Here is a 24,267-nt window from a genome sequence, read left to right as displayed (position 1 = left end):
CGTTTCCTCAGTCGTTTAGTGCCGTATGCGGTCGTCCTCGTGTGGCCGAATGGTCTATATGACACTAAACAGTAACGCAAACGGCCGTTTTCGTCCTCGTGTGGCCGGGGCATTATGCTCGTCACCCTCTCCCTCCGGTCCACATTAATACAAATGATCCCAATACGTATGATTGTATGAACTATGAAAATATCTTAAAATCAATACAAATGTATTTATTATAAACGTTAGTCCTTAACATCTATCACTGTGTATATCACCATTCAAACATCTTTTAAAAGTTGAACAAACCCCACACAGCTCAGTAAAGACTGTGAGATGTTGACTTTATTTGATCATTTCAGTAAAAACTAACGTTCATATTTCTCTTTTTGATTATAATACTGATGAACGTTCAGAAAAAAGCACTTTGGCCATTTACCACATACGTTTTAAAATGCTTAATAAGCACCGTAACTTTCATGATATCATTTATCCGTCATAATCGGTTGTTTCCGTGAACGGCCGACTGTTGTGATGGCAAATGCTGCGGCTGCAATGCATTGTGGGGCAGCATTTTCTCCTCTCCTTTCGGTTAGGGAGGTCCAGTGGTTCCTAAGCTAAAGGAGGTTATAAAGGAAGTTTGAAACCTCCTTTCCTTTCATTTGGAGAATTGGAACGGCACTTATCATGGCTGCCACTGAGGGACTTCCGGGTCATTTCACTCCGTTAGGAACGTTCCTAAGCTAAATGGACTATTGGAATGCAACCCGGTACTTTAGAGAATCCGAATGCACTTTCACTATCCGACGTGTTTATGATGCGCCAGCGGACGTCATGAATGTGCTGCTGTGGGGAAACTATGGAAACTACAGTTTTCTATACAGCGGACTACAACATGGATGTTTAATAAGAACGACAGACTCATCTAGAGACTGCACCGTGCTCTGATGCTGTTGTTTTATGCTTTATGAACGTGGACAACAGAGAAACATATTCTTCATGACCAAAGTTGGAATTGAAATAAAAAAGGAAAGTGAAACTTATGCTCATCACCCTCTCCCTCCGGTCCACATTAATACAAATGATCCCAATACGTATGATTGTATGAACTATGAAAATATCTTAAAATCAATACAAATGAATTTATCATAAACGTTAGTCCTTAACATCTATCACTGTGTATATCACCATTCAAACATCTTTTAAAAGTTGAACAAACTCCACACAGCTCAGTAAAGACTGAAATGTTGACTTTATTTGATCATTTCAGTAAAAACTAACGTTCATATTTCTCTTTTTGATTATAATACTGATGAACGTTCAGAACAAAGCACTTTGGCAACTTACCACATACGTTTTAAAATGCTTAATAAGCACCGTAACTTTCATGATATAATTTCTCGGTCATAATCGGTTGTTTCCGTGAACGGCCGACTGTTGAGTGACGCCAAATGCTGCGGCTGCAATGCATTGTGGGGCAGCATTTTCTCCTCTCCTTTCGGTAAGGGAGGTCCAGTGGTTCCTAAGCTAAAGGAAGTTTGAAGCCTCCTTTCCTTTCATTTAGAGAATTGGAACGGCACTTATCATGGCTGCCACTGAGGGACTTCCGGGTCATTTCACTTGGTTAGGAAGGTTCCTAAGCTAAATGGACTATTGGAACGCAACCTCGGAGTCGGCTTCGTCTTCTTCTCTCGGTTTTTTGGCGGATTGCAAACAACTTTAAGGTGCATACCGCCACCTTCGGAGTCACTGGGCCCTTCTCACTTCTCTTATTTTTCATTTCCTCGCTCCTCGGTCTCGGTCTCACCGGAAGTTGATTTGTCTGCGCCATCTTGAGTAGCATCTCAGTGGCCTTATTTTTGCCGGAGGACCGAGGAGCGATAATGGAGGAGCTATAATCGAGGTACCACCAGACCATCCTTCGATGAAATCCTCAGACACTCGTCCCGCCCCCTTACTGTGTATCGCTCACTGATTGGACGATGCAGTGCATGCACTGATCTGATGCTTCTTGACATGAGAGCCCAGCAGAGTGAAGAAAATACATGAACCTCACGGGAGTCACTCCTCAGTTTATACCGTGTTTTGTTTAAATTCATGTATCATTTAGTTACAAATATGTGATATATCTGAACAACAAAGTGGTCAAAAATCATTTTATTCATTTTTTGGAAACATTTTCATGATCGCTTTTTTCGTTTTACATTTTCATGTATTGTCATTTCCATTCAGTCAGTCATTAAGTGCTATTTAAAATGTTAATTTGCTACATATCCAAAAAAACAAACAAAGTGTGCAATCCAATGAATGTTAATCTAACTGGGTTTTGATAGATAACATATCTCTTTTTCTTCTCTCAATTATTTTATTTCTATTGTGCACTCTATTCAATATTAATCCAACTAATGTTCGTTTATACATTTTAAGAATGGCGTTTATCTTTTTTGAGAATGAGTTCTTATTTTATTTTATTTATTTGGGTCTACAACAGATGATACATATGTTTGTGTCAGTAAATGTGTACTAACAGAGGCGGGGGTGTGTGTGGAAATAACGGGGACAGAGCTGCTGTCAGACGATCAGCTGTGCAGCATCATCACAAACGGACGTCGCTTCACGTGAGGCTTCGGAGGAAAGGACATCCCATTGCTCTTAAAACTCATTTCCCTGCTTCTCGTGGTTTCCTTGCGTCTCTCCATGCTTCCCTGGTGGGAGGGACTAGTCACAGGGAAACGACGCAAGTGAGGGACGCAAGGATTCCATTTAACCGAAGTGAGAAGGGCCCACTCTCAATCTCACACTCTCACGCTGCCCAAACTATTCTCACGCCCAAAACAAGATGAACCGGCGATCGTTTTTGGTTGGTTATTTACAATGTTGAGTTGACAGCTGCTCAAGCTGTCGATCCGCTCCCTCCCCGCCCCCACCACTCTTAACAACGTTAACAGACAGCAGAGCAGTGGGAGCCGGTTGGTCAATCCCCGACCCGTATTGCGCATGCGCAGATCTAAGATCCAAGATCCAGTAGAAATTATAAAAAAGTAAAAGTCTGCTGCTTATTGTTCTACTAGGCCAAAATAGAGTCAAAGAGTATATGAGAGTGAGTGTGTTAATATATTTGACAGTTTGGAGTAAGTCTGTAGATTTGTTTGTGTGTTTGTTTCATGTATGCCTCTCACGATAATTAATTTAGTTGGATACCTTTTCCCGGAAATTATTGCGATAAACGATAATATTGTCGGCACCGTTGTATGACCATTTTAGACCACTGGCATAATGATGATATATAATAATAATTCAAGTACATCCTTTCAAACTGCTAGTCACATCCTCATGTAAATGGCAATTTATCGAGTTCATTTTTATTTATCGTACGATAAGTCAATTAATTGCTTATTGCGACAGGCACACAATAAAACAGTGGAAACAAACATGTGTTTGACTTTCATTAGTGAATGAAACTTTGTGCCCTTTATAGTCTGTGTCCAATATTGTGTATTTGTATATTGTATATATATCCTATATGCTAAGGTCTCGCTGCTGACACAATAGCAGTCATTTAGTGTGCATAGGATATTTAACTGAAAATACTAGGGAAATGTTTACTCAGAATTGTTCTTCCACACTTGCCCCTGCTAACATCTCAGTAAATGAGCTAGTAGATCATTTTAATTAAAAAATTAAAAATGTTATAGATGCCATTGCTCCAACTAAGGTAAAGGAAGTGACTGGGAAGAAAATATCTCCATGGAGAAAGGCCATGACCGTGAGAGCAGAAAAAAGAGAGTGTCGAAAAGCTGAACGCAGGTGGCGAAAGACAAATCTCCAGGTTCACTTTGAAATCTATAAAGAGAGACTTGGCCTTTATAATTTGGAATTGAAAAACGCACGAGTCTTTCTTATCTGACATCATTACCAAAAACAATGCACGTGCCTTGTTTGCTACCGCCGACAGACTAACTAACCCCCCAGTGTCAGTAGCCTCTGAATTTCTATCCACCAGGGCATGCAATGATTTTGCCTCCTTCTTCACTGACAAAATTCAGAAAATCAGACAAGCAGTCAGTGCCTCTGCATCAGGTACAGCAAATGTGTTGTCCCTATGTCCACCTAATATAAATTCAAACACCATGACACAATTCCATCAGATTCATGATAAAAACCTAGAGGACATTATTCAACTTCTGAAATCCTCCTCCTGCGGCCTTGATATTATTCCAACAGGATTTTTCAAAGATGTTTTTCGTTGCATGGCCTCAGATCTACTTCATATAGTAAACAAATCTCTTCACTCAGGTATTTTTCCACAGGCCCTGAAAACTGCAGTCATTAAACCGCTCTTAAAAAATAATAATCTAGATGCTTCAGTAATGAACAATTACAGGCCCATATCAAACCTGCCATTTCTAGGTAAAATCATTGAAAGAGTTGTTTTTCAACAGTTGAGTAATTTCTTGCATTTAAATAGTTGTTTCGATGTGTTCCAGTCAGGCTTTCGTCCATACCACAGCACTGAGACTGCTCTTGTAAAGGTCTTCAATGACATCCACTTAAACACAGACAGTGGCAGAACTTCAGTGTTAGTATTATTAGATCTCAGTGCTGCGTTTGACACTGTTGACACTCTTCTCTTTAACATCTACATGCTACCACTGGCTCAGATAATGAAAAACAACAAAATAAGTTACCATAGCTATGCAGATGACACACACATTTACGTAATAATTTCACCAGGAGACTATGCTCCAATTCAAACACTGAGTAAGTGCATTGAACAAATCAATGACTGGATGTGTCAGAACTTTCTCCAATTAAACAAAGATAAAACTGAGGTAATGGTTTTTGGAGTCAAGTCAGAACGTATAAAAGTTAGCGCTGAGCTTCAGTCTGCAATGTTCAAAACAACAGATAAAGCCAGAAATGTAGGTGTAGTCATGGACTCTGACCTGAGTTTCAACAGTCACATTAAAACTGTTACTAAATCAGCTTACTATCACCTAAAGAATATATCTAGGATTAAAAGACTAATGTCACAGCAGGATTTGGAAAAACTTGTCCATGCTTTTATCTTCAGTAGACTCGACTACTGCAATGGTGTCTTCACAGGTCTCACTAAAAAATCTATTAGAAAGCTGCAGCTGATTCAGAACGCCGCTGCTCGAGTCCTCACTAACACTAAGAAAGTGGATCACATCACTCCTGTTCTGAAGTCTTTACACTGGCTTCCTGTGTGTCAAAGAATAGATTTCAAAATACTGCTGCTGGTTTATAAAGCACTGAATGGTTTAGGCCCAAAATACATTTCTGACCTACTGCTAAATTATGAACCATCCAGATCTCTCAGGTCTTCAGGGACTGGTCAGCTTTCTGTCCCCAGAGTCAGAACTAAACATGGTAAAGCAGCGTTTAGTTATTATGCTCCAAATATCTGGAACAAACTCCCAGAAACCTGCCGGTCCGCTGCAACTCTGACTACTTTTAAATCCAGGCTAAAGACTTTTCTTTTTGCCGCTGCTTTTAATTGAACTATTCACATCTTAAACTGCACTGTAACTTTCATCCATGTATTTTTTCTTTTAATGTTTATTTTATTATCTTTTCTTTTTAATGACTGATTTGAAATGCCATTTTCTTAATGTCTTTCGTTTTTTGTAAAGCACTTTGAATTGCCTTGTGTTGAAAGGTGCTATATAAATAAACTTGCCTTGCCTTGCCTTGCATATGTGTAATTAAACCCATGATATCAAAATCTCACTCCAGCCAGGTACCCAAAGTTGGCAACCCTGGTTACTTGTCTTTTTGGAGTTACATTTTCTAAATGAATGGCCAGTGAATGAATATACATGTGTTTACTTATTTATTTGGTGTAATATTATTCATTTATAGTCCAATATTATCCTATAAGTATAAGCCAGTGAATTAATCTAATCTCTTTGTTTTTCCACATTTGTTTTCAGTGATGCAGTTGAGTTTGAAATGGCTTCTGGACCCCCATCTGCCACTCAGCCTGTCTCAACAATGCCACGACCATCCACCCAGCCATCCCCACCCTCACATCCACAGCCGTCTACTTCCACTCAGCCTGCCTCAAGAAATCCACAACCATCCACCCAGCCATCCCCACCCTCACATCCACAGCCGTCTACTTCCACTCAGCCTGCCTCAACAAAGCTACGACCATCCACTCAGCCATCCCCACCCTCACATCCATCAACGTCTGCTTCCACTCAGCTAGGCCATTCCACTCGAAGGGTTTCTGCTCCCCCTCCTCAGCCATCATCTTCTGATTCTGAGACACCCAAAGAGCTGCCATACAAAAGGAAAGGAAAAACATCTCTAAAACCCAGGAAGCGTGGCCGAGGTGGGTCTTCCTCTTCCAGAACAACCGAGGAAGAACTCAGGTGGCACAACAGAGAGGAGAAAGACCGAAGATCAGAGCCATTGAGGTTCATACCAGCCAGGATCCCAGGCCCAACCGTTGACAGCACTGCAGCATGGTCTCCCCTCTCCATTTTCAGGCTTTTCTTTAGCACTGCCGTGGTTAATATAATCATTGCGAACGCCCACGCCCTGAGGAGATTACAGGCAGGAAAGAAATATCTTTGGAAAGTGCTGACTGCGAGGGATTTTTACACTTTCCTGGCCATTATCATTTTCACAGGCCTCGTCCACGTTCACCAACGATCGGACTACTGGAGGAAGAAATGGCCGTACTACTTCTCATTCCCATCTGATAGGATGTCCCGGCAACGCTTTGAAGCCATCATGTGGTCTTTGCACCTGAGCAACCCTGAAGAAGACGAGGAAAACGATCGCAAAAGGAACACCGCAGAGTACGACAGACTTTTCAAAATCAAGCCCCTGTACACTGACATCATTGCTGCCTGCAAAGCACATTTCCAGCCCTATCAGAAGATTTCCATAGATGAAAGGATGGTTGCTTCCAAGGCCCGCATCAGCATGAAGCAGTACATGAAAGACAAGCCAACAAAGTGGGGATACAAACTGTTTGTGCTGGCAGATTCCTCAACGGCATACACCTGGAATTTTTTGTGTACACAGGGAAGAGTGAGTTCACCGAAGGCAAGGGACTCTGCTACTCCTCCGTGATGGACCTCCTGCCACTCCGTCTGCTCGGTGGGGGCTACACACTCTTTGTGGACAACTTTTACGCCAGCCCCACCCTCTTTGGGGATTTGTCCACTAAAAACATTGGCTGTTGTGGGACCATTCGGAAAAATCGAGTTGGTTTTCCACAAACTCAGTTGAACGCCCTTCCAAAGAAGGCTGAAAGGGGAGAATTGCGGTGGATAAGGAAAGGCAAACTCCTGTTTGTAAAGTGGATGGACACCCGTGAAGTGTCCATGTGTTCCACCGTGCACGAGGCCTTCAGCGGTCAGACGGTCCAGCGGAAAGTGAAACAGGCTGGCGTGTGGCAAACCAAGAACGTTCCCGTTCCTGACGCTGTGGTGGACTACAACCAAAGCATCGGCGGCGTGGATGTGTCCGACGCTTTGATCGGGTACTACGGCGTTCTCCACAAAACGGTACAAGACTTTTTTTTCCATTTCATGGACATTGCAGTGGTGAACAGCTTCCTTCTCCACAAGGAGCTGTTCAAGATGAGGAGTGACCCCAGCAGGACAAAGCCACACACCCAGAAGACTTTCAGGGAGCAGCTTGCTGCAGAATTGTTAGAGTTTGCTGAAGGCCCTGCACCTTCACCACCCCCCCCTCCTCCACCACTCACATGCATGCCCGAGTATTATGGGGAAGATGCCACCAAGGTCAGGAAGAACTGCAGGAGGTGCCTAGATGCTGGACTCAAAAGGGTGAAGACACCTGTGTACTGCAGGAAGTGCCAGGTCCCTCTGTGCTTCACTGTCAAAAAGAACTGTTTCAGGGAGTGGCACGACCTAAATACTGGAACATTTAGGTAGGTATAAAGTTCAGGTAGGTATAACGTTTTGAGAGTGTTTATTTAAAAAAAATACTGTTTTTACATACCTAGTGTGATTTTATTGAATAGTGTGTTGGTAAAATATTTGTTGTTTTTACAAACCTACAGTGTGGTTTTATTGTATAGTACATTGGTAAAATGTTTGTTTTTACATGCCTATAGTGTGTTGGTAAAATGTTTGAAATAAATCTGCCCCAGTTGGAGTCAAATGTTTCCTAATTTTTATTGTGCAAGTACACACACACACACACACACACACACACACACACACACACACACACACGCTGTGTGTTTTTATAGTATAGTGTGTTAAAATATTTGTTGTTTTTACAAACCTACAGTGTGGTTTTATTGTATAGTACGTTGGTAAAATGTTTGTTTTTACATGCCTATAGTGTGTTGGTAAAATGTTTGAAATAAATCTGCCCCAGTTGGAGTCAAATGTTACCTATGTTTCCGTTTTTTTTATTGTGCAAGTACACACACTGACCTACAGTGTGGTTTTATTGTATAGTGCGTTGGTACAGTTACATACACACACAGCTACACTTACACATACACACCTACACATACCCACACAGCTACACTTACACACCTACACACACACCTACACACACACACACACACAGCTACACACACCTACACCTACACACACTCGCACACAAAACAAATTAAATATTTTTTGGATTTATTTTTTGGGTGGAATGAATACCTATAGTGATTCAATGTAATACAATGATTTTTATAGTCTGGTACCTGGAAAAAGGTCAAATGGCACTGATGGAACCAGATGCACCCAAATGTGCCCAAATGTGCCCAAAGCTTATTCCGCCTGGACTTTATTTACATAAACCTCTCTAAAAAGGTCAAATTTCACTTGTTTTGCCTCAATCTTGATACAGGGTACTTATATGTTATACTTAGGATTCCTAAAGCTTTTAGGCTACTAACCCATCATTCAACGTTGGTCTTCACTATAAGTAATGGGTTTTCTTTAGGCGGAGACAGGAATTTACATTTTTTTGCTATGTTCCATCTGAATTTACTCTGACACAGAAAAATCTATATTGATTCTGACACTTCTACATCCAACTCACAGATGTAACCTTGCTTTGATAACAACAATTATTCATATAAACCTTTTAGAAGTGAAGTTATAGTCATTTGTTCTGGGCATGTCATTTTCGAGCCTGAAACCTGAAAAACAGGCTCGGGTTTAACAGGTTAAATCAAGATGAAAAGAGACATTACACAGTATTCATGTGTTAAGAAGCCCACTCTTCAAACGAATTCATTCAATTCAAGTTGAAAACATTTTTTATGAAATCTAAGTTGATAAGAAAAAAGCCCAATAACTTATTTTCATAACACGCTTGAAATAAACCATTCCTAGTTCCTCTTATGATAAGTAAGCTGAGGCTCCTGTTTTAAGGAATTAGCTGCTAACAAAATAAATGAAACCCTATGGAGAGCTGTGATGTAGGCTGTTGTTTTTCTTAAAGCATATTCAAGTATTAAGCATAATTTACCTATACATTTGATTGATTTTACTGACATATAACTTAACTTATGAGGCAATATACCTCACCTCTAGTGAGTGGCCCAGCTCTTCGTATATTTTTCTGTATGTGGCCCTCGGTGAAAAAAGTTTTGACACCCCTGAATTCAACATAATTTTCCCTTAAAACGTACCCGCCCACAGAGTAAATAACTCACTGAAACAGGTCCTGTCATCCGAGCACACGTCACAGTGGGGGGGACAGCGTCTGCAGGTGCCATCATCTGCAGGGTAGGACCTCAGTGAACAGTTGAGTCTACACATACCCCCTTCCAAGTAGTGGCCATCAGCACAGGACAGACACTGGGTCTTGATCCCATCACATGAGGAACAGGAGACATCACAGGCTTCACAGGCCCCCTCTAATGTCTCAAAGAAACCTCTGAAATAGGTCAGGAGATTTATTTTAAGGCATAATAAGAAAATTGCAGTTAACAATAACACATCATTATTAAAAGAGTTTTTCTTTATTGTACTTATCAGCGTATCCACATGCTTACTCTGGGCAAGTTGACCAGCACCTCCCCTGGTGGAGAAAGAGTGTGTAGCTGCCTTTGGAGCAGCTGATGCAGTTATCTCTGGTGTCCATGCAAGACTCACAGTTTGGAGAGCAGTCCTCACACAGCTGAGTGGCAGAGCTTGCATAAGAGCCGGATGGACACTGCACTACACAGGAACTGTCCTGACTCAAGAAATTCCCTGTAATAATGCACACACACAATGAAGAAAAATAACTGGGAAAATGATTGATTGCATAGTCATGTAAGACGGTAAATATTTGTACCTTTGAAACAAGTAGAACAATCGAGTGCTTGTGGGCCAAAGCAGGTCTTACAGGATGCATCGCACGTGTGGCATTCACTGAATTGTCCTAACAAATAAAGCAGAGTAACTATATCGCATAATATAAGATAACATCCCAGTTGACAGAACCAGTTGTGAAAGTACTAAGATATTTTACTTAAAAGTAGGAATATCACAGTATAGTAATACTCTTTTACAAGTAAATGTTCAGCATTTAAAATTTGACTTCAGATATAGTACAACATTTTAGCAAACAAATAGTACCACAAGTGAATGTATTCATTAGAATGTCCCAACTAATAAATCATATTATAATTGTTTTTTAACTATTGATAAATGTATTTGTTTATTCCTTCCATATTGTTGGGCTTATTTTATTAACTGTATAAACTGCTGGGTAGCTCAAACTATAATATTCTATATCATAATGTATTACTTGATAAATAGATCACGTAAAAATCTAAATTTGCAAATGAACTTGTAACTAAATATGCAAAATAAATGTAAGAAGTACAATATTTGTGAAAAGTGTTGGAGTATAAGTAACATTTAATAAATAACAGAAGTAGCAATTTTGGTTAAAATACTCATGTAAAGTACAGGTATCCTGACTTTATTCTTAAATACCAGACTTGTGTTGATGTACTTAGGTATTTTTCCACCCCTTACAAGAATTAAAACAATCAAATCCTGTTAACCTGAGCAATTGAGCACAGCAATTTGAGAATTGTATGCTTTACCCACTTTGACCACTAGAGGGAGGCATAGTAAGCTGTTTTGGCAAAATGATGGCTGCCCTTCAGAAAACCTGCAGCATGTTAACTTCTACTAAAGGAGTAACTAACATTCCCTCTTTTAAAACAAGATGAAAATGAACGTAAGTTAATACATTTTAGAATGGTCTGTTACACAGAGAAATTATAACACAAATGTTTAGGAGGGCTTAATGCTGGCCTGAAAAACGAAAACTTGCACAGAACTCAGCGAAAGAAAAGAGTGATGTATTAACGGAAGTTGACCACAGATGATTTAAATGTCTATAATCAAGCTATTAAAAAAAGACTCATAGAAGTTAAAGATACTTGCAATGCAATGCATTGCCCCGAAAAAAAAAATGTCAATGGTCAGCACTGGTTAGTTTTGAAAATTATTGTTTAAATGACGAGAGCTGATGACAATAAATGTTAGACTGACTGATCTACACAGCGATACTCAATCCAATGGGTAAAAATGCAAATTGATCAGCATGATTACCCTGTTGAGTTGATAACTACGGAGTGTTATATTCCAACGTTGTTGACAAGGACACCAAAGGGGAAGCTGTTGAAGAGCCCTGTGCTTGAGGCAGAGAAGGCTTCTGAAATAGCTCTAGTAAAATGGCTGTTGAACGAAAGGTGACAGAGGTACATGTGCGGCAGGGTGAGATAGAGATTGTCCTTCAATCTAGAGCTCCTTCAGCAGAGTTCATGCCCCCGTCTCAGTGGCAGGCCTCCACCATGCTAACATGTCCTTAAAAGACACTCGAAAACCATCGAAATTCCTGAGACACCGCACTGACCTCCCATAACAGAAAAGCAATTATTTCCATCAGGGAATCAAGTGGCATGTACAATTGAATCTCTGACGCCACTGTGACCTGACGCTCATGTGTCATGCTGTACCTTTATCACTTGGCTTTCACTATATCTTGTCTCTTCTAAGTCAAAAAACGGTTGCGATTTGAGAAAGATTACGCTTGTTGACATCTTGAAATAGGGCCTTATTATGGTTGTTCTTCTTACCATCATAGAATTGTCCCAATGGGCAGTTAATCAGAGGGCACTGCCCATGTAGAGGAGGGTTCCCCCCCAGACACAGGTTACAGTCGGAGGACCGCGGCCCGTGGCACGTCTGGCAGGAGCCGTGACAGGCCTGGCAAAGCCACCCAGTGGAGTCACTGAAGGTTTGAGGTGGGCACTGTTTAATACAATCCCCTCCTGAGAAGCACAGAGAGGAAGTGACATTATTTTCTAATATAGCATTATATCTCTATCAGTAAATAGAACTAATGAAAAACATAGTGGAGACAACAGATACAGATCCAAATACATGTTTGGAAAAACACAAATGCAATGGAAATAGAGCACATTATTATGGGTTAGATTCGTATAATTGTGTATGACCACCACAATTATATGAATCGTTTAAATATGGGACAGTGACTTAAAAGATAAGTTCATGTCATTTAGAAACAAATAGAGTGGAGCAACGATGAAGTATTTTTGTAAGACGACCCGGAAGTTGCATCACTGCTTCCCTTGACAAAGAGCCAATGGAATTTTTAATAGGATTTTAAATTATTGCAGAAAAAAGCTCTCAAACTAATGTTTAACATGGATGATCAATATATTCTATAATCAATTTCTTTAACACCACACCATGGTCTTCTATCATAACACAGATACAGATCATTTGGTTAGTCGAACAGACACAGAGAAGAAAGTCTCTGAACGCCTCTGCCCATAAAATATAAACCTGATCATATTCAAATAATTGTGATAATGCAGTTGTGTGCAAGCTAATCTTTTTTTAATAGCTTCAGGCTTTACTTACAATTTCAAAGCGTTTACTTTCATGCCCAAAGGGAACACGACCCAACAACACAATCCTAATTCTACATTTGCATACTTTATATTTGCATACAGTATCTCATGTTACAGATTTGCTGACACGGACGTGATTTGCAATCCAAATGAAGAGTCAAGAGTCCAATCATTTGTAATCTAGAAGAATGATTGATCACTTTGACATACACAGTGATTTAAGTCAATAATAAACCCTAAACTCTTTAAGTACTGTGCAGGACAAAAGGCTCATATGAACCCCTGGGCATTCTAGTAGTAAACAAAATATGCAGAAAAACGATTATTCTTTTCTACTACCATTGAGGAAGTAGCCGGGCTGGCAGGCGAGGCAGCGTGTGTTACTCCTGCAGTCTGAGCATGGTGCGGGACAGGACAGACACACACCCCTGCCCCAGTCCTCATAGGTGCTCTGGGGGCAATGTCTGCGACAGTGATGTCTAAAGCTGTAAGAGAAAAATAACACCATTCAAACTATTTACTGATAATACATAACAATTAACAAACCATTTGTCTAAAACTAGGCTTGGTCTACGTGTGTGAGATCAGTAAATAAATGGTTAAAGGTCCCCTATTAAACTGTTTTTCATCAATATATTATAGGTCTCAGATATATATAAAACATGTCTCTGAAGTGCTCGAAATATCAAACAGATCGTGCATTGTAGCATCCCATAAACCCCTCTGTTTCAGCCCTGTTTCAAAAGTGCTCATTTTCTGTCTTTAACTTTAGATGAAAATAAGGAGCCACTCCCCACGCCCCTCTGATATTTGGTTAGAACGAACACAATGGTGCTTTAGGAGGAGATTCAGGTGATAAGGTGGGGGGGGGGGGTGTTACCTTGGTTGGTTATTGGTTACACAAGCCAAAACATCTGCATGACATCACAGAGTGGCCAAAATCTGATCAGCTCACTTTCAGACAGGTTTTTATATAAATGGATCAGGACAAAAAGTGAGCTAATCTTTTTTCCTGAAACTTTCAGAATCTCTTTACACAGAGGGGACACACGTTTATGTATAAAAGACATGATTTTGCATAATAGGTGACCTTTAACTAAAACGGGACGTCACAGCTTTTTTACAAAAGGAGGGTGTCTTTTCTAAAGCAAACATGCAGAACAAAGCTTTTTGAAATATCAAAGACCTGATGAAAACTATTATGATTTAATGGCACTTTCAAAGCTTTACAGTCAATGAAGGATGATGTTTCTGCAGGCAGGTTTAGCCCACATGTAGAAGTCTGAGGCTGGAGGAAGTGAAACCAGAGGAAAGACAAAACACACCACACGCAAGAGGCAGAGAATGCACTGTGTCAGTCCACAGCACACCTGCAGATGTATTGTTGAATATAATCCAGGCGTTGGTCAAAAGGTGCACTCAATCATCAGTACGGACAGCAAACAGAGACGGGAACATTATGTAGGCTGATATTTTTCAAGCTTATCATAGTTCTATTCTCTTCTTAAGGCAAAAAGTTAATTGGTGTTTTATTATAGCCCAGAGGCATGAGGAGATTTTCTGTCATTAACCTGTCCTATCATTCCTTCGGGCCTAACTGAGCTATTTAACATGAGACGGATGTCCTAAAAAATAAATTAGCCTAAAGGAGATGAGATACTGAGTTGCAAAGATGTCAAACACACAAAAGCAAGAATGACTCCTACTTTACAGACTTAACTCTCCAAATTAAACAAGCCAAACAGAAGTAAGCCACTAATTTACAGCGTACAACATCCAACATCCTCCCCTCATGAGACAATCTGACCACTGACAGCCCATGCTGCACTTCCTGCTGGGTTGCCGTGGATTTGGTGCAAAGATGCGGTGGGTGTTTGAGGAGGAACAGCTGGAGACGCCAGCATCCATCAACTCACTTACAATAGCAGCTGGTGCAGACCCGGCCCTGTCTCTGGCCTGGAAACAGTGCACTTCTTAAGAGTCTGCAGGATGTTTAAGAATCCCTCTGTGCAAATATTAGACCATCCATTCCAGGAGAGCACATCATCATTACCTAAGCAACTTTTGTGTAGGGCTTTAACTCCTCAAATCAGTGAGAAAAGGGTGAAAATATGCTGAATGTGGTCCTTAAAGTTAAGAAAACTGGATTAAATAAATGGTAAAAATCCTATTGAGAGTAAATAACAGCAATTTCTCGGTTTCAGAAGAAAGATACCATCCATCCATTATGCTGTGACGCAGTAGGCAGTGAAAGCAGCCAAAGCTGTCTGCCTTTTTTCATTAATACCAGCAAAACCTCAGTAGTGGACTTTAAAGTGCTGGGAAACTGTCACAATCTTTCACAGTGAGGCTCTTCCTGCAGCTCCGATCCCCTCATGCACCACTGGACGTATTGTATTAGTGTTCGCCTCACATATTACTACAGACAAAGAAATGACTGAGACAGCCTGTAGGTCCTAATCTCTAAAAATCATTACTGTTAAAGTAAAACTCCTGACAAGTAGATTCACATAAGAATAGTATCTTATAGAACCGAATGGAAGTTAGAGGAGGGGAGGGCAGTGAAGCGGTGGATTTTCTCCACTGTGATTCACACGAGTGGTCAGTAAAGTCGAGATGGTCCATCCTATATAATCAGAGCCAATACTTGCTATGCTGTCCACTTATACTTGCTCTCTTCTTCTCTCTTCAGCTCTCCTTCACACACATAACATAAAAACACACCCTGTTAAGTATCTCTGTGAGGCAGACCACTCTTCTGTGCTCAAACCAAGGCTCAGGTAACAGAGTATGAAGGTAACCTGACTCACACAATACCAGGAGGCCAAAACTCGGGGGAGAAGTACAACTGAAGGTCTGTTCTACCTCTGTAACCTGTTACACTGTTCGTCCAAGTGACAATCTGGAGTAAACACATGGTGAAATGTAGTTGTGTGGCGTCAAGAATATCAACAGAATGTATAGGAAGGCATTGTAAATCAACCCACATAATGCATATTGACTCTTTATGCAATGAAAAAAAAAACAATTGAGTTTTCTTCGTCTTCCATGAATGTAAAACAAATCAACTTTGGATTTTGAACTGAGGTTGAGACAGAACAAGCATATGTCAAAGTGTGTGACATTACAATGGGTATGTATTTCTATTGTTGGACATTTCATAAATCATAGGATTGTCAATGTTATAAAATAACAGAAGTAATAACAGAAACAGTCAAACGGTCCATTGTTAGTGGTAGCCTTAAAATGAAATGAAAGCTAGCTATTAAAAAATATAACATTAGAAGCATTTGACACAGTAAACTCACAGGAAGTAACCTTCAACACAGCTGCTACAGATCCCAGGGTCCTCTGTGTAAACATGAGAAAATGTGATTTATTAGAATTCATAGGGAAAAGCAACTAGCATTGTGCACATTATAACAATGGTTTAAAAATACAAAGCCAATCCACCTTATATAAAGAAGGAAACAGCATGGTGCTGTTGGCCTCATACAGCATAGATGTGTGACTTACCGGTGGAACATGTTTTGCATCCCATCTCACAGTCGATGCACTCTCCTGTATCAGGGTCCTGCACCTGCCCTGAAACACACCCAGCATTATGACACTGAATGTCTTTCTCCTAAGCTGCAGCCAACTCCGAATCTGTGATTTACATGTACCTGTATTGCAGGACGCCGTTTGGCAGACCCCATTCTGGAGTTTGTAGTGTTCCCGACATTTGGCACATATGTTGCCATCCGCACAGAGTTCACAATTGGCTATGCAGGGCAGGCAAGCATAGTGACCCCTGTCAGGGTAGAGTCCCCGGGGGCAGTGCGTCCTACAGCGACCTTGGTGGAGGAAACGTTCCTGTCCATCTTCATCTGAGGAAGAGGAGGCACAGGGGACTTGTTAAGATCAAATGTACTCTATTTTCTCTGATAAATATGCCATCAGCCATGCGGAACTCTTCCAGAAAACACCTTTTCCAAAAAAACTGCATTCTTCTGAAAGTTAAAGTCAATGAGCTTCTCGTGATAAATACAGAGGTAGAGCCAAATGGGCCAGAAGATTAGATGGTTCAAATAAAAAATTAAAGGACATGCTGCCATCAGTGTGAATGTTTGGTACCTTCAGTGCATTACAGCATAAACTTTGCAAACAATGTTACGTTTTTGATTGAAAGAAGATAAATATGTTGTGGCTTAATAAGTGAATCAGTTGCAATCAAAAGGAAACTGTGGATTCATTACGCATAGTATATTTTATTAAAATAGAAAACAGTGGATGCACAAGTCATTAAAAGGCATGAACAACATCATGAATGGATGGCTGCAGCCCAGGATGTTGACTGCAATCCTGCAAATGACAGATCGCAGTCTGAGATCACTTCATGAGTGATGATGCTCCAACTAATAAACAAGGGCAATCAGAGGGAGAGGAGAGATCAGAGCTGTGGGCAGAGAGTCTTCTGTTGGCCCTAATGATTAATACTCTGCCACCTGCCACTAGCCTAGCTGTGGCCCCTGAGGCACCTCTGAGTTACACAGCATTGTCTCATCTGCTCAGTGCTGCACAGAGGATGGGTGAGACAGGGAGGAGAGCGGCCACAAGCTGCTGCTGCTGCCTTTCTACCCCTTCCACTTTCTGGAGACTCAAACTCAGCATAGAGACATCTGACTTCTAAATGGCAACAAACCACAGAGCATGAGGAGAGGGGTAGGGACTTTTGGCTTGGGTGTTTGTCTACACAATAAAATAATATCATCCAAATAAACATTGAAATACAGTTAAAAAATAAAATGCATAACGATAATGTCAAAAGAATACTATGTACAGTCTATTGTGAAAATGCACATAGTAGCCTCTAAGAAATAGTTGTGATTCGGGAAAGAGAAAAGGACACTTGCAGGTTAAACTCAGCGAACTGCAACAGTAATACTTCTAGCCCAAGGGGACATTTTTTTCCCTCTGTCTCTGATTAACAAAGGCCCCATTCTAACATGATCAGATTACACCGTGAAAGCTCAGGAGAAAAATGATCACACCTTCATTTCTTACCCATTTCAAAAGGTGCCTCTGTGCAAGAAAACTAATCTCTGACTGTTTAACAGGGTAAATGGTCAACCAGAGCTGAATGCTCCTCCTATCATGAAAAAGCCTTTAAACAACTTTGCTATGGTTACCATAAAATAGTGCTGCTTTGAAAGAAAAACTCCACCTCCCTTTCAGCTAGAGATTAATGATTCTCTCTGACACGGCTTTGTTTTTAGTCAGGCAAGTGTGGAGATAAAAATATAATTAAATCAAAACAGAGGAATTAAATCGTTCAATGGCAAGCAATGTAGCCTACTGATCATATTTACACAGTGACATTATGAGAAATGCAGAAATGTGTCCTATGATGGCAAAGATATGTTCTAACTTTGATGAAGCCCTTTGCTGTTGGTGATTTATGTGTGGTCCTTGTAGAACTGACTATACAAAACATTACTTTTTTAAAGCCTTAGGATAATTAAAATGCAACGTATTACAGGGGGAATGAAAGATTGAATACACGTATGTGTTTCGCCTTTCTTTTCTATAACAAAGCCAGCAATGATTATATTCCGCGTGTTAACGTGTGGATGGATTTTTAATGTGTACTCACCAACTCCACAGGTAGTGCATTCAAACAGCTCGTGGCCGTCGCACTCGGAGCAGGTGGGATGGCAGAGGACGCACTGGCTCTTCAGTAGAAACTGTCCCCGCGGACAGGGCGATGAGGGTTTACATCCAATAAATCCCACACAGCACAGGAAGATCAGAAACGCAGTGACCGACCGCATGGCTGTTCCCCAAGAGACGTTTACTTATTAGGCGAGAAAAATCACTATCAGTCAGGAGAGATCCGCAGTGTCCGTGCAGCAGGTCGACGATGTGAGGCTCTCTGACTCCAGCTCAGAAACAACTTGCAGGACCAGTTCTCTCAAGTGAAGCGCTGGACAATGAGCGTGGACTGCGGTCAGCGTTTAGTAAACGATCCCAGGAGAAAAAAGAGAGAGCAACCCAGTTCCTGTGGCACAATCATACAGTCTATGGGCACACTACATTGAGATGGACCATTTTCAGTGAATAGCCTTAACAAACACAGATCATTTAGCAGTAACTAGTTCTGTTTTCAAAAGATTGAAACACAGCTCTGACAAACCAACATACATGATAATAAGCTATAGGCTACTAAATGTACTAAAAACCGGTATATTTTGTTAGTAATGGTCTGTTTTACATCAGTTAAAAATAAAACAGGTGTCCAAAGGTGTAGCCTTAAATGCATACATTGTATAACTATAAGCAGGGCTGCACATAACTGGTGCGCATGCGCACCTCCGCCAAAAAAAGAGCACCGGGTCATTTGAAACAAAGTGCATTTGCGTACCAACATTGAGAGAGGGAGAGAGAGAAGGGAGAAGAGAAAAGAGAAAATAGAGGAGAGAGGATAGATGAGAGAGAGAGAAGAGAGAGAGAGAGAAAGATATTTGCGAGTTGCATACATGTATGAACCATGATATGAACTCAGGGTCGGCCCGTAGCGCTGGCTAGATGTTCGCCTAGGGCACCAGATCTGTGGAGGCGCTGCGCTGGCAGTTCTGGGAGGGAAAAAAACATTTTGACCGTTGGGGCTCATCCTAATTTTCGGCCTTGATGTAACAATATTCATAATTAAGTAAATGTAACACCCTTTTCACCCCGGTTACACGTTTCATTTGCCCTGTACGATGGGCGCTGTAAGTGATGAAAATGGGGGATGTTGGCTTATCTGGCGCCCGCAGCTCACAGCCAAAATGCGAGTGAGCGAGGGAGGGTGCACCGGTACCAGCGCTGTTGTTATTATAATCTGGTGCCGTGCTAGCTGCTCTAACGGATATAAGAAGAAGATGTTTCTACAATAATGTGGAGGGAGAGTCCTCTCCATTCAGACTGATAACTACAGCTCAGTGAGGTAAAGTCTAAGTTCAAACGGTTTGGTCGCAATTTATGTAAACACATATTTCCAAGGCACTCCTTTATAATTATTGGGATAAACAGGTTTTAAATCATTCCAATGTATACTATAGGACAGTAACCAAAAATATCCTTTAAAACTGGAGAGATAAAAAAAAATGCATAACTAAATGTTAAGGTAAAATAAGATATGAATGAACAACACAAATAAAATAAGTTACATTCATTTGTTATTGGCTATGGTAGGTTATTGGTTATGTTCACATACTTATTTGATTACATCCACTTGTCTAAGATGACAACAGAGACTTTCGACCCAAAACCAGCTGTTGACTTGTGGATGCAAGCATCTAATCACAGACTCAACCAGAGAGAAAGAAGTAGGCCTACATCATTAGCTACCATGTCTGACAGAGAGGAAGACAGTGAGGAGAACAGTCAGGAGGGAGTGATGACAGCTTGTAGGATTACTGCTCGTGCTAATGTTGTCTTGTGTTCACCTCTGCATTTGTGTTCTGTGTTCACCTCTGCATGTGTGTTCAGTGCCGTGTGTCTGGCAAATAAAGTCAAGACCCCCTCAAAAGTTACGGTTTATTTCATTTTAAGGATGAGCACCAAGCAACATCTCCAGGTGCTCCTTTGAGAACCAGGGCAAAAAAGTTATGTGCACCCCTGACTATAAGAGATTTAGCTAAATGTTGGTAGGTTAGTCAACCTTTACATAGTTAATATACATTGGATTTATAGTAGGCTAGGCTAGTTTACACATTTTAAATTGTGTTTATTTTAAGTTAAAGGGAAACTCTATCAACACAAAAATAAATCAGACTTCTAAGGCCAATGTTCCTGTTTCATGTAGGCCAATTATTTAGGAACTTTATTGTTTGTCAAAAGAATAATGTTTAATTTTTTGAGTTGTAAGTGTTTATTTTATAATGTATGCCTTGTAATCAAATAATTTCTTAAAATGCAAATAAATAAAAAATAATTTGTATAATGTTTAGGTTTCAACAATCTTAATGTTAATTGTAGACTCAAACCCAGTGTTACATTTAACAAATACTTTTAAAAATAAATAAAGAATATAAAGTCTTAAGCCACTGGATGACATAACTCAGACTTTGGTAAAAAATCAAATCAAAATGAAGTGATTTGTTTTTTTTGTGAAGGTACAGCGGCCTCTCGCGGCTCCCTCCCGTCAGTGTCTGAGCGCGTGAGCCCGACGTCTCCACCGGCTGACGTCACGTGGCCGCGGCTGTCGGAGGAGGCGTGTCTTTGTTCTGCTGCAGCGGAGAAATATGACATGGGGATGAGCGAGAGAGAGCGAGAGAGTGAGACAGCCTGCTAGGAATTAACGTTTCGTCAGAGGTCTGGACTGAAAACCTTACGATGGGGAGTAATGACTGAAAACACAACGGTAAGAAACAGACCTGCTTTCTTTTGATTTGTTTCCACATACACAGCTACAGACCGATTCATGGCTTATTCCATAGTGAACACAATAGGCTACCACTGCAGACAGGTGCACCTGCCTTTATGCGAGTACGTGCTTCGATGCATTCAACTTCAGTTTCCGTGCGAATAGCTTCTTATTTTAAGACGAAGAAAAAATGCATCGAGACCACACATCTCATCGACGGTTTGTGATGAGATCGAAGCCGGAGTTCAATGCTGTAAACATGGATGTTCTTCAGTCTGTGTGCTTAGTCACAGACCTTTGTGATGTGGGAACATACAGTAGCAATGTAATATAAATCTAAGACAGAGTCTATTGTGATGGATCCTAAAACAAATATTAGCTTATTGAGGCTATAAAGCCTTGAAGGCTATTGGTCCTTTTTTTTTACAGACATGGAATATTAATCATCACATGTCTTTTGGGCCAGATGGCTTAACATGTAGATGGTGATTTAATACATAACAGCTTCATGTCACAAAGTAGATCACAGCTTTAAGCTATCTGTTTATCTTAAAAAATGGAAAACCACACAATAACTGCAAACACACTGCCTGGTCTAATTCTGGTGCCCATATAGGCTACGTTATTTTGTATTGTTGGCCTGGTTTACAATATCTACTACGCCTGCCTGTAAAGATGGTGAGGCCACTAAGCCATTGCTATGGTATTTTTAAAATCATATCCCTCCTTTCAAAGACCTACATAATATAACCTGTAATCTATCATTAATATCAGATTATATTTGAGCTGGGTACAACCCTCGTGAAATGAACTGTGCCACCTGGTCATTTGGAAGATGATGATTTACGTCAAATCAACTTGTTTGCTGCCCTCACATTACAATTTATTCTGGCACCTATTAATGCTCTGAATGCTTCACTTGGGTCTGCAAGACGGGCAGCAGACAGCAGTCGAGTCTGATTTTGAGACAGCCTGAATAGTCGGAGCAGAGCTATAAAGCAGGGCCCGTAGCTCCCAGGCCAAGCCAGGCCGTGCCATGCCATGCCAGCTCCACGGAGGGCTTCAGTGCAGCAGGGCACAGGGGAGAGGGCGCTTGGCACCTGATCAGGTACCACAGAGAATTCTGTTCCTGTCATTTGGCATTTAGCAACAGAAAAGAAGAGCAGAGATGACGGTTGTTGTTGAACCCAGTTGGGCTTTTATGTCACTCTGGCAATGCTGCTTTATCAAAGTGCTGCTGATACAAAAGAACATTCCTTTGCAACATCTGTGCAAGTTGCCCACTACAAACTACCAACTGCTACTTCTTCAAAAACCTATAACGGAAGTGTTACACTCATAAGTTATCATGTTAAAAAAAACACTGGTAGCAATATTAGAACACTAATGTATTTTACACCAGAGGAACCCAGCAGCAATGGTGTGTTTTTCCTCTGGTATAATTGAACAGGAATCAAAACAAAAGATAACATTAATCATCTTGTGGGCCCTTAAAAATCTCTCCAAATGGGTTTACAGTAAATCTCCAATCTCCTTTGAAAGAATTCCATGTGTCCATGCCCGATTCTCCTAAAGTTTAGTCCTCCAGAGGACATGAAATGAGTCAAGTGCCCATGGTAATCATGGTCCAATCACTGCACGGCTTTGAAGTGGGCCCTGTTCTTCAGACATCTCTACAGGTGGGGGTAGCTATGTTAAGTGTACTGTCTGCAGGCAGAGGGAGGTCAGCTGGAGGCCATGGAGGCAGGCACAGAGCCTACTCACATCAAAATAGGGGGGGGGGGGTCGACCTTTCCTCAGCCACTGCTCTGTGATCATACGTGAGTCTGTACAGTGCTCTGGCCTTGATGTTGGACAGATACTTTAAGAGAAACATTGTCTCCGACCCATTCTAAAATATGTTTGTGAATATGTGATATACCTTCAAATCACAGACTAATTAAGTCGTAAGCCTCGTGCCATAAAGCTGTAATAAATCCACCAGTATTCCCTTATACGCTGTGGGAAGACTTCAATCACAGAAGTGTTATAATAAGTTTACTGCGGGTACCACTAAACCATGATTTATGACCTTTTTTCTAGTGAATCTAGATTTGACAATGTTTGCAAGGTCAGATCTTGGGTTTTACATTTGCTTGTTTTTTATGTCTGAAGAAGTACGGTACATATCCTACATGGCTCGTAAGCACAGTCTTAAGGGAGCTATTGGTTTCTGAAAGGAAGTTTGGATGCATGGACTTTAGCCTGTTGTCTTCTTTGTAGGTTTATGGAGCCAAAAAACCTCATTTAATAATAATAATAATAATACATTTAATTTATATAGCGCTTCTCATCTGCCAAGACAAATCTCGAAGCACTTAATTTTATTTGAGCAACAATGAGATAATCTAGATCAGTGGTTCTCAACTGGTGGGTCTTCGTCAATAAATCGCGACGCACTTTTGGGTCACGATTTATTGACGAAGGAAAAAAGTGCGTCCTGAGGCTTGACCAGTTGAGAACCACTGATCTAGTACTCTTTTACCCTTAATGTTGTCTGAATGAACACCTTCTTCTCTTTTTTTAAATCAGCTTACTCATTAAACAAAGTGAGGCACACTCCTCATTTGAACTCATTGTATTTCAAGGTAGAATTTGGGGGGCTTTCCCATTAACCTAATCATTAAGTTCCCTTAAGCTATCATCTAAACGTCAATAGATGAGCACCTGTTAAACACAAAAGTCATTCAAATAAGTGCTGTTTGATAAATATACTTACACTTAACTAACTATGAACTCTACCTTCCATGTGTGAATGTGTACTGTTATTTTATTCCAATACATTGGAAACGTTTATTATAGCATTTATCAAAATGCATATAATAATGGCTATAATGGTGTGACAGGGATAGTGACCTCTGAAGCTTGATGTTTCTGAGATGAGTCTGTATACATTTCAACAGTTGCACACATTGTTCACCTCTGAGAAGGTGCAAGAAAATGACATATAGGT

At 40.6% G+C, this 24,267-nt stretch overlaps 2 protein-coding genes across 3 annotated transcripts in view; one reads left to right on the top strand and one right to left on the bottom strand.

Annotated features, from left to right (window-relative positions):
• LOC117538973 (proprotein convertase subtilisin/kexin type 5) overlaps nucleotides 1–18,885 on the bottom strand; it is a 43,057-nt gene extending 24,172 nt beyond the window's left edge. The window contains exons 1-9 of the mRNA XM_034204987.1: nucleotides 18,522–18,885; nucleotides 16,552–16,755; nucleotides 16,403–16,471; nucleotides 16,195–16,237; nucleotides 13,226–13,371; nucleotides 12,086–12,280; nucleotides 10,285–10,371; nucleotides 10,001–10,199; nucleotides 9,659–9,882 (exon numbers count right to left, since the gene is read on the bottom strand). Of these exons, the coding sequence (XP_034060878.1) occupies nucleotides 9,659–9,882; nucleotides 10,001–10,199; nucleotides 10,285–10,371; nucleotides 12,086–12,280; nucleotides 13,226–13,371; nucleotides 16,195–16,237; nucleotides 16,403–16,471; nucleotides 16,552–16,755; nucleotides 18,522–18,699 (1,345 nt within the window). The 5' untranslated portion in view covers nucleotides 18,700–18,885. The remainder of the gene's footprint in view (nucleotides 1–9,658; nucleotides 9,883–10,000; nucleotides 10,200–10,284; nucleotides 10,372–12,085; nucleotides 12,281–13,225; nucleotides 13,372–16,194; nucleotides 16,238–16,402; nucleotides 16,472–16,551; nucleotides 16,756–18,521) is intronic.
• A 2,261-nt stretch (nucleotides 18,886–21,146) lies between these two features.
• The window catches only part of otud7a (OTU deubiquitinase 7A), a 39,397-nt gene continuing 36,276 nt past the window's right edge, over nucleotides 21,147–24,267 (top strand). For both annotated transcript variants that reach the window (XM_034204654.1, XM_034204655.1), the window contains exon 1: nucleotides 21,147–21,272. The gene's annotated coding sequence lies outside the window, so the exon portion shown is untranslated. The remainder of the gene's footprint in view (nucleotides 21,273–24,267) is intronic.

Source organism: Gymnodraco acuticeps, unplaced genomic scaffold (genome assembly GCF_902827175.1).
Source record: "Gymnodraco acuticeps unplaced genomic scaffold, fGymAcu1.1, whole genome shotgun sequence".
Classification (NCBI taxonomy): domain Eukaryota; kingdom Metazoa; phylum Chordata; class Actinopteri; order Perciformes; family Bathydraconidae; genus Gymnodraco; species Gymnodraco acuticeps.
This window is presented reverse-complemented; position numbering and strand designations above follow the sequence as displayed.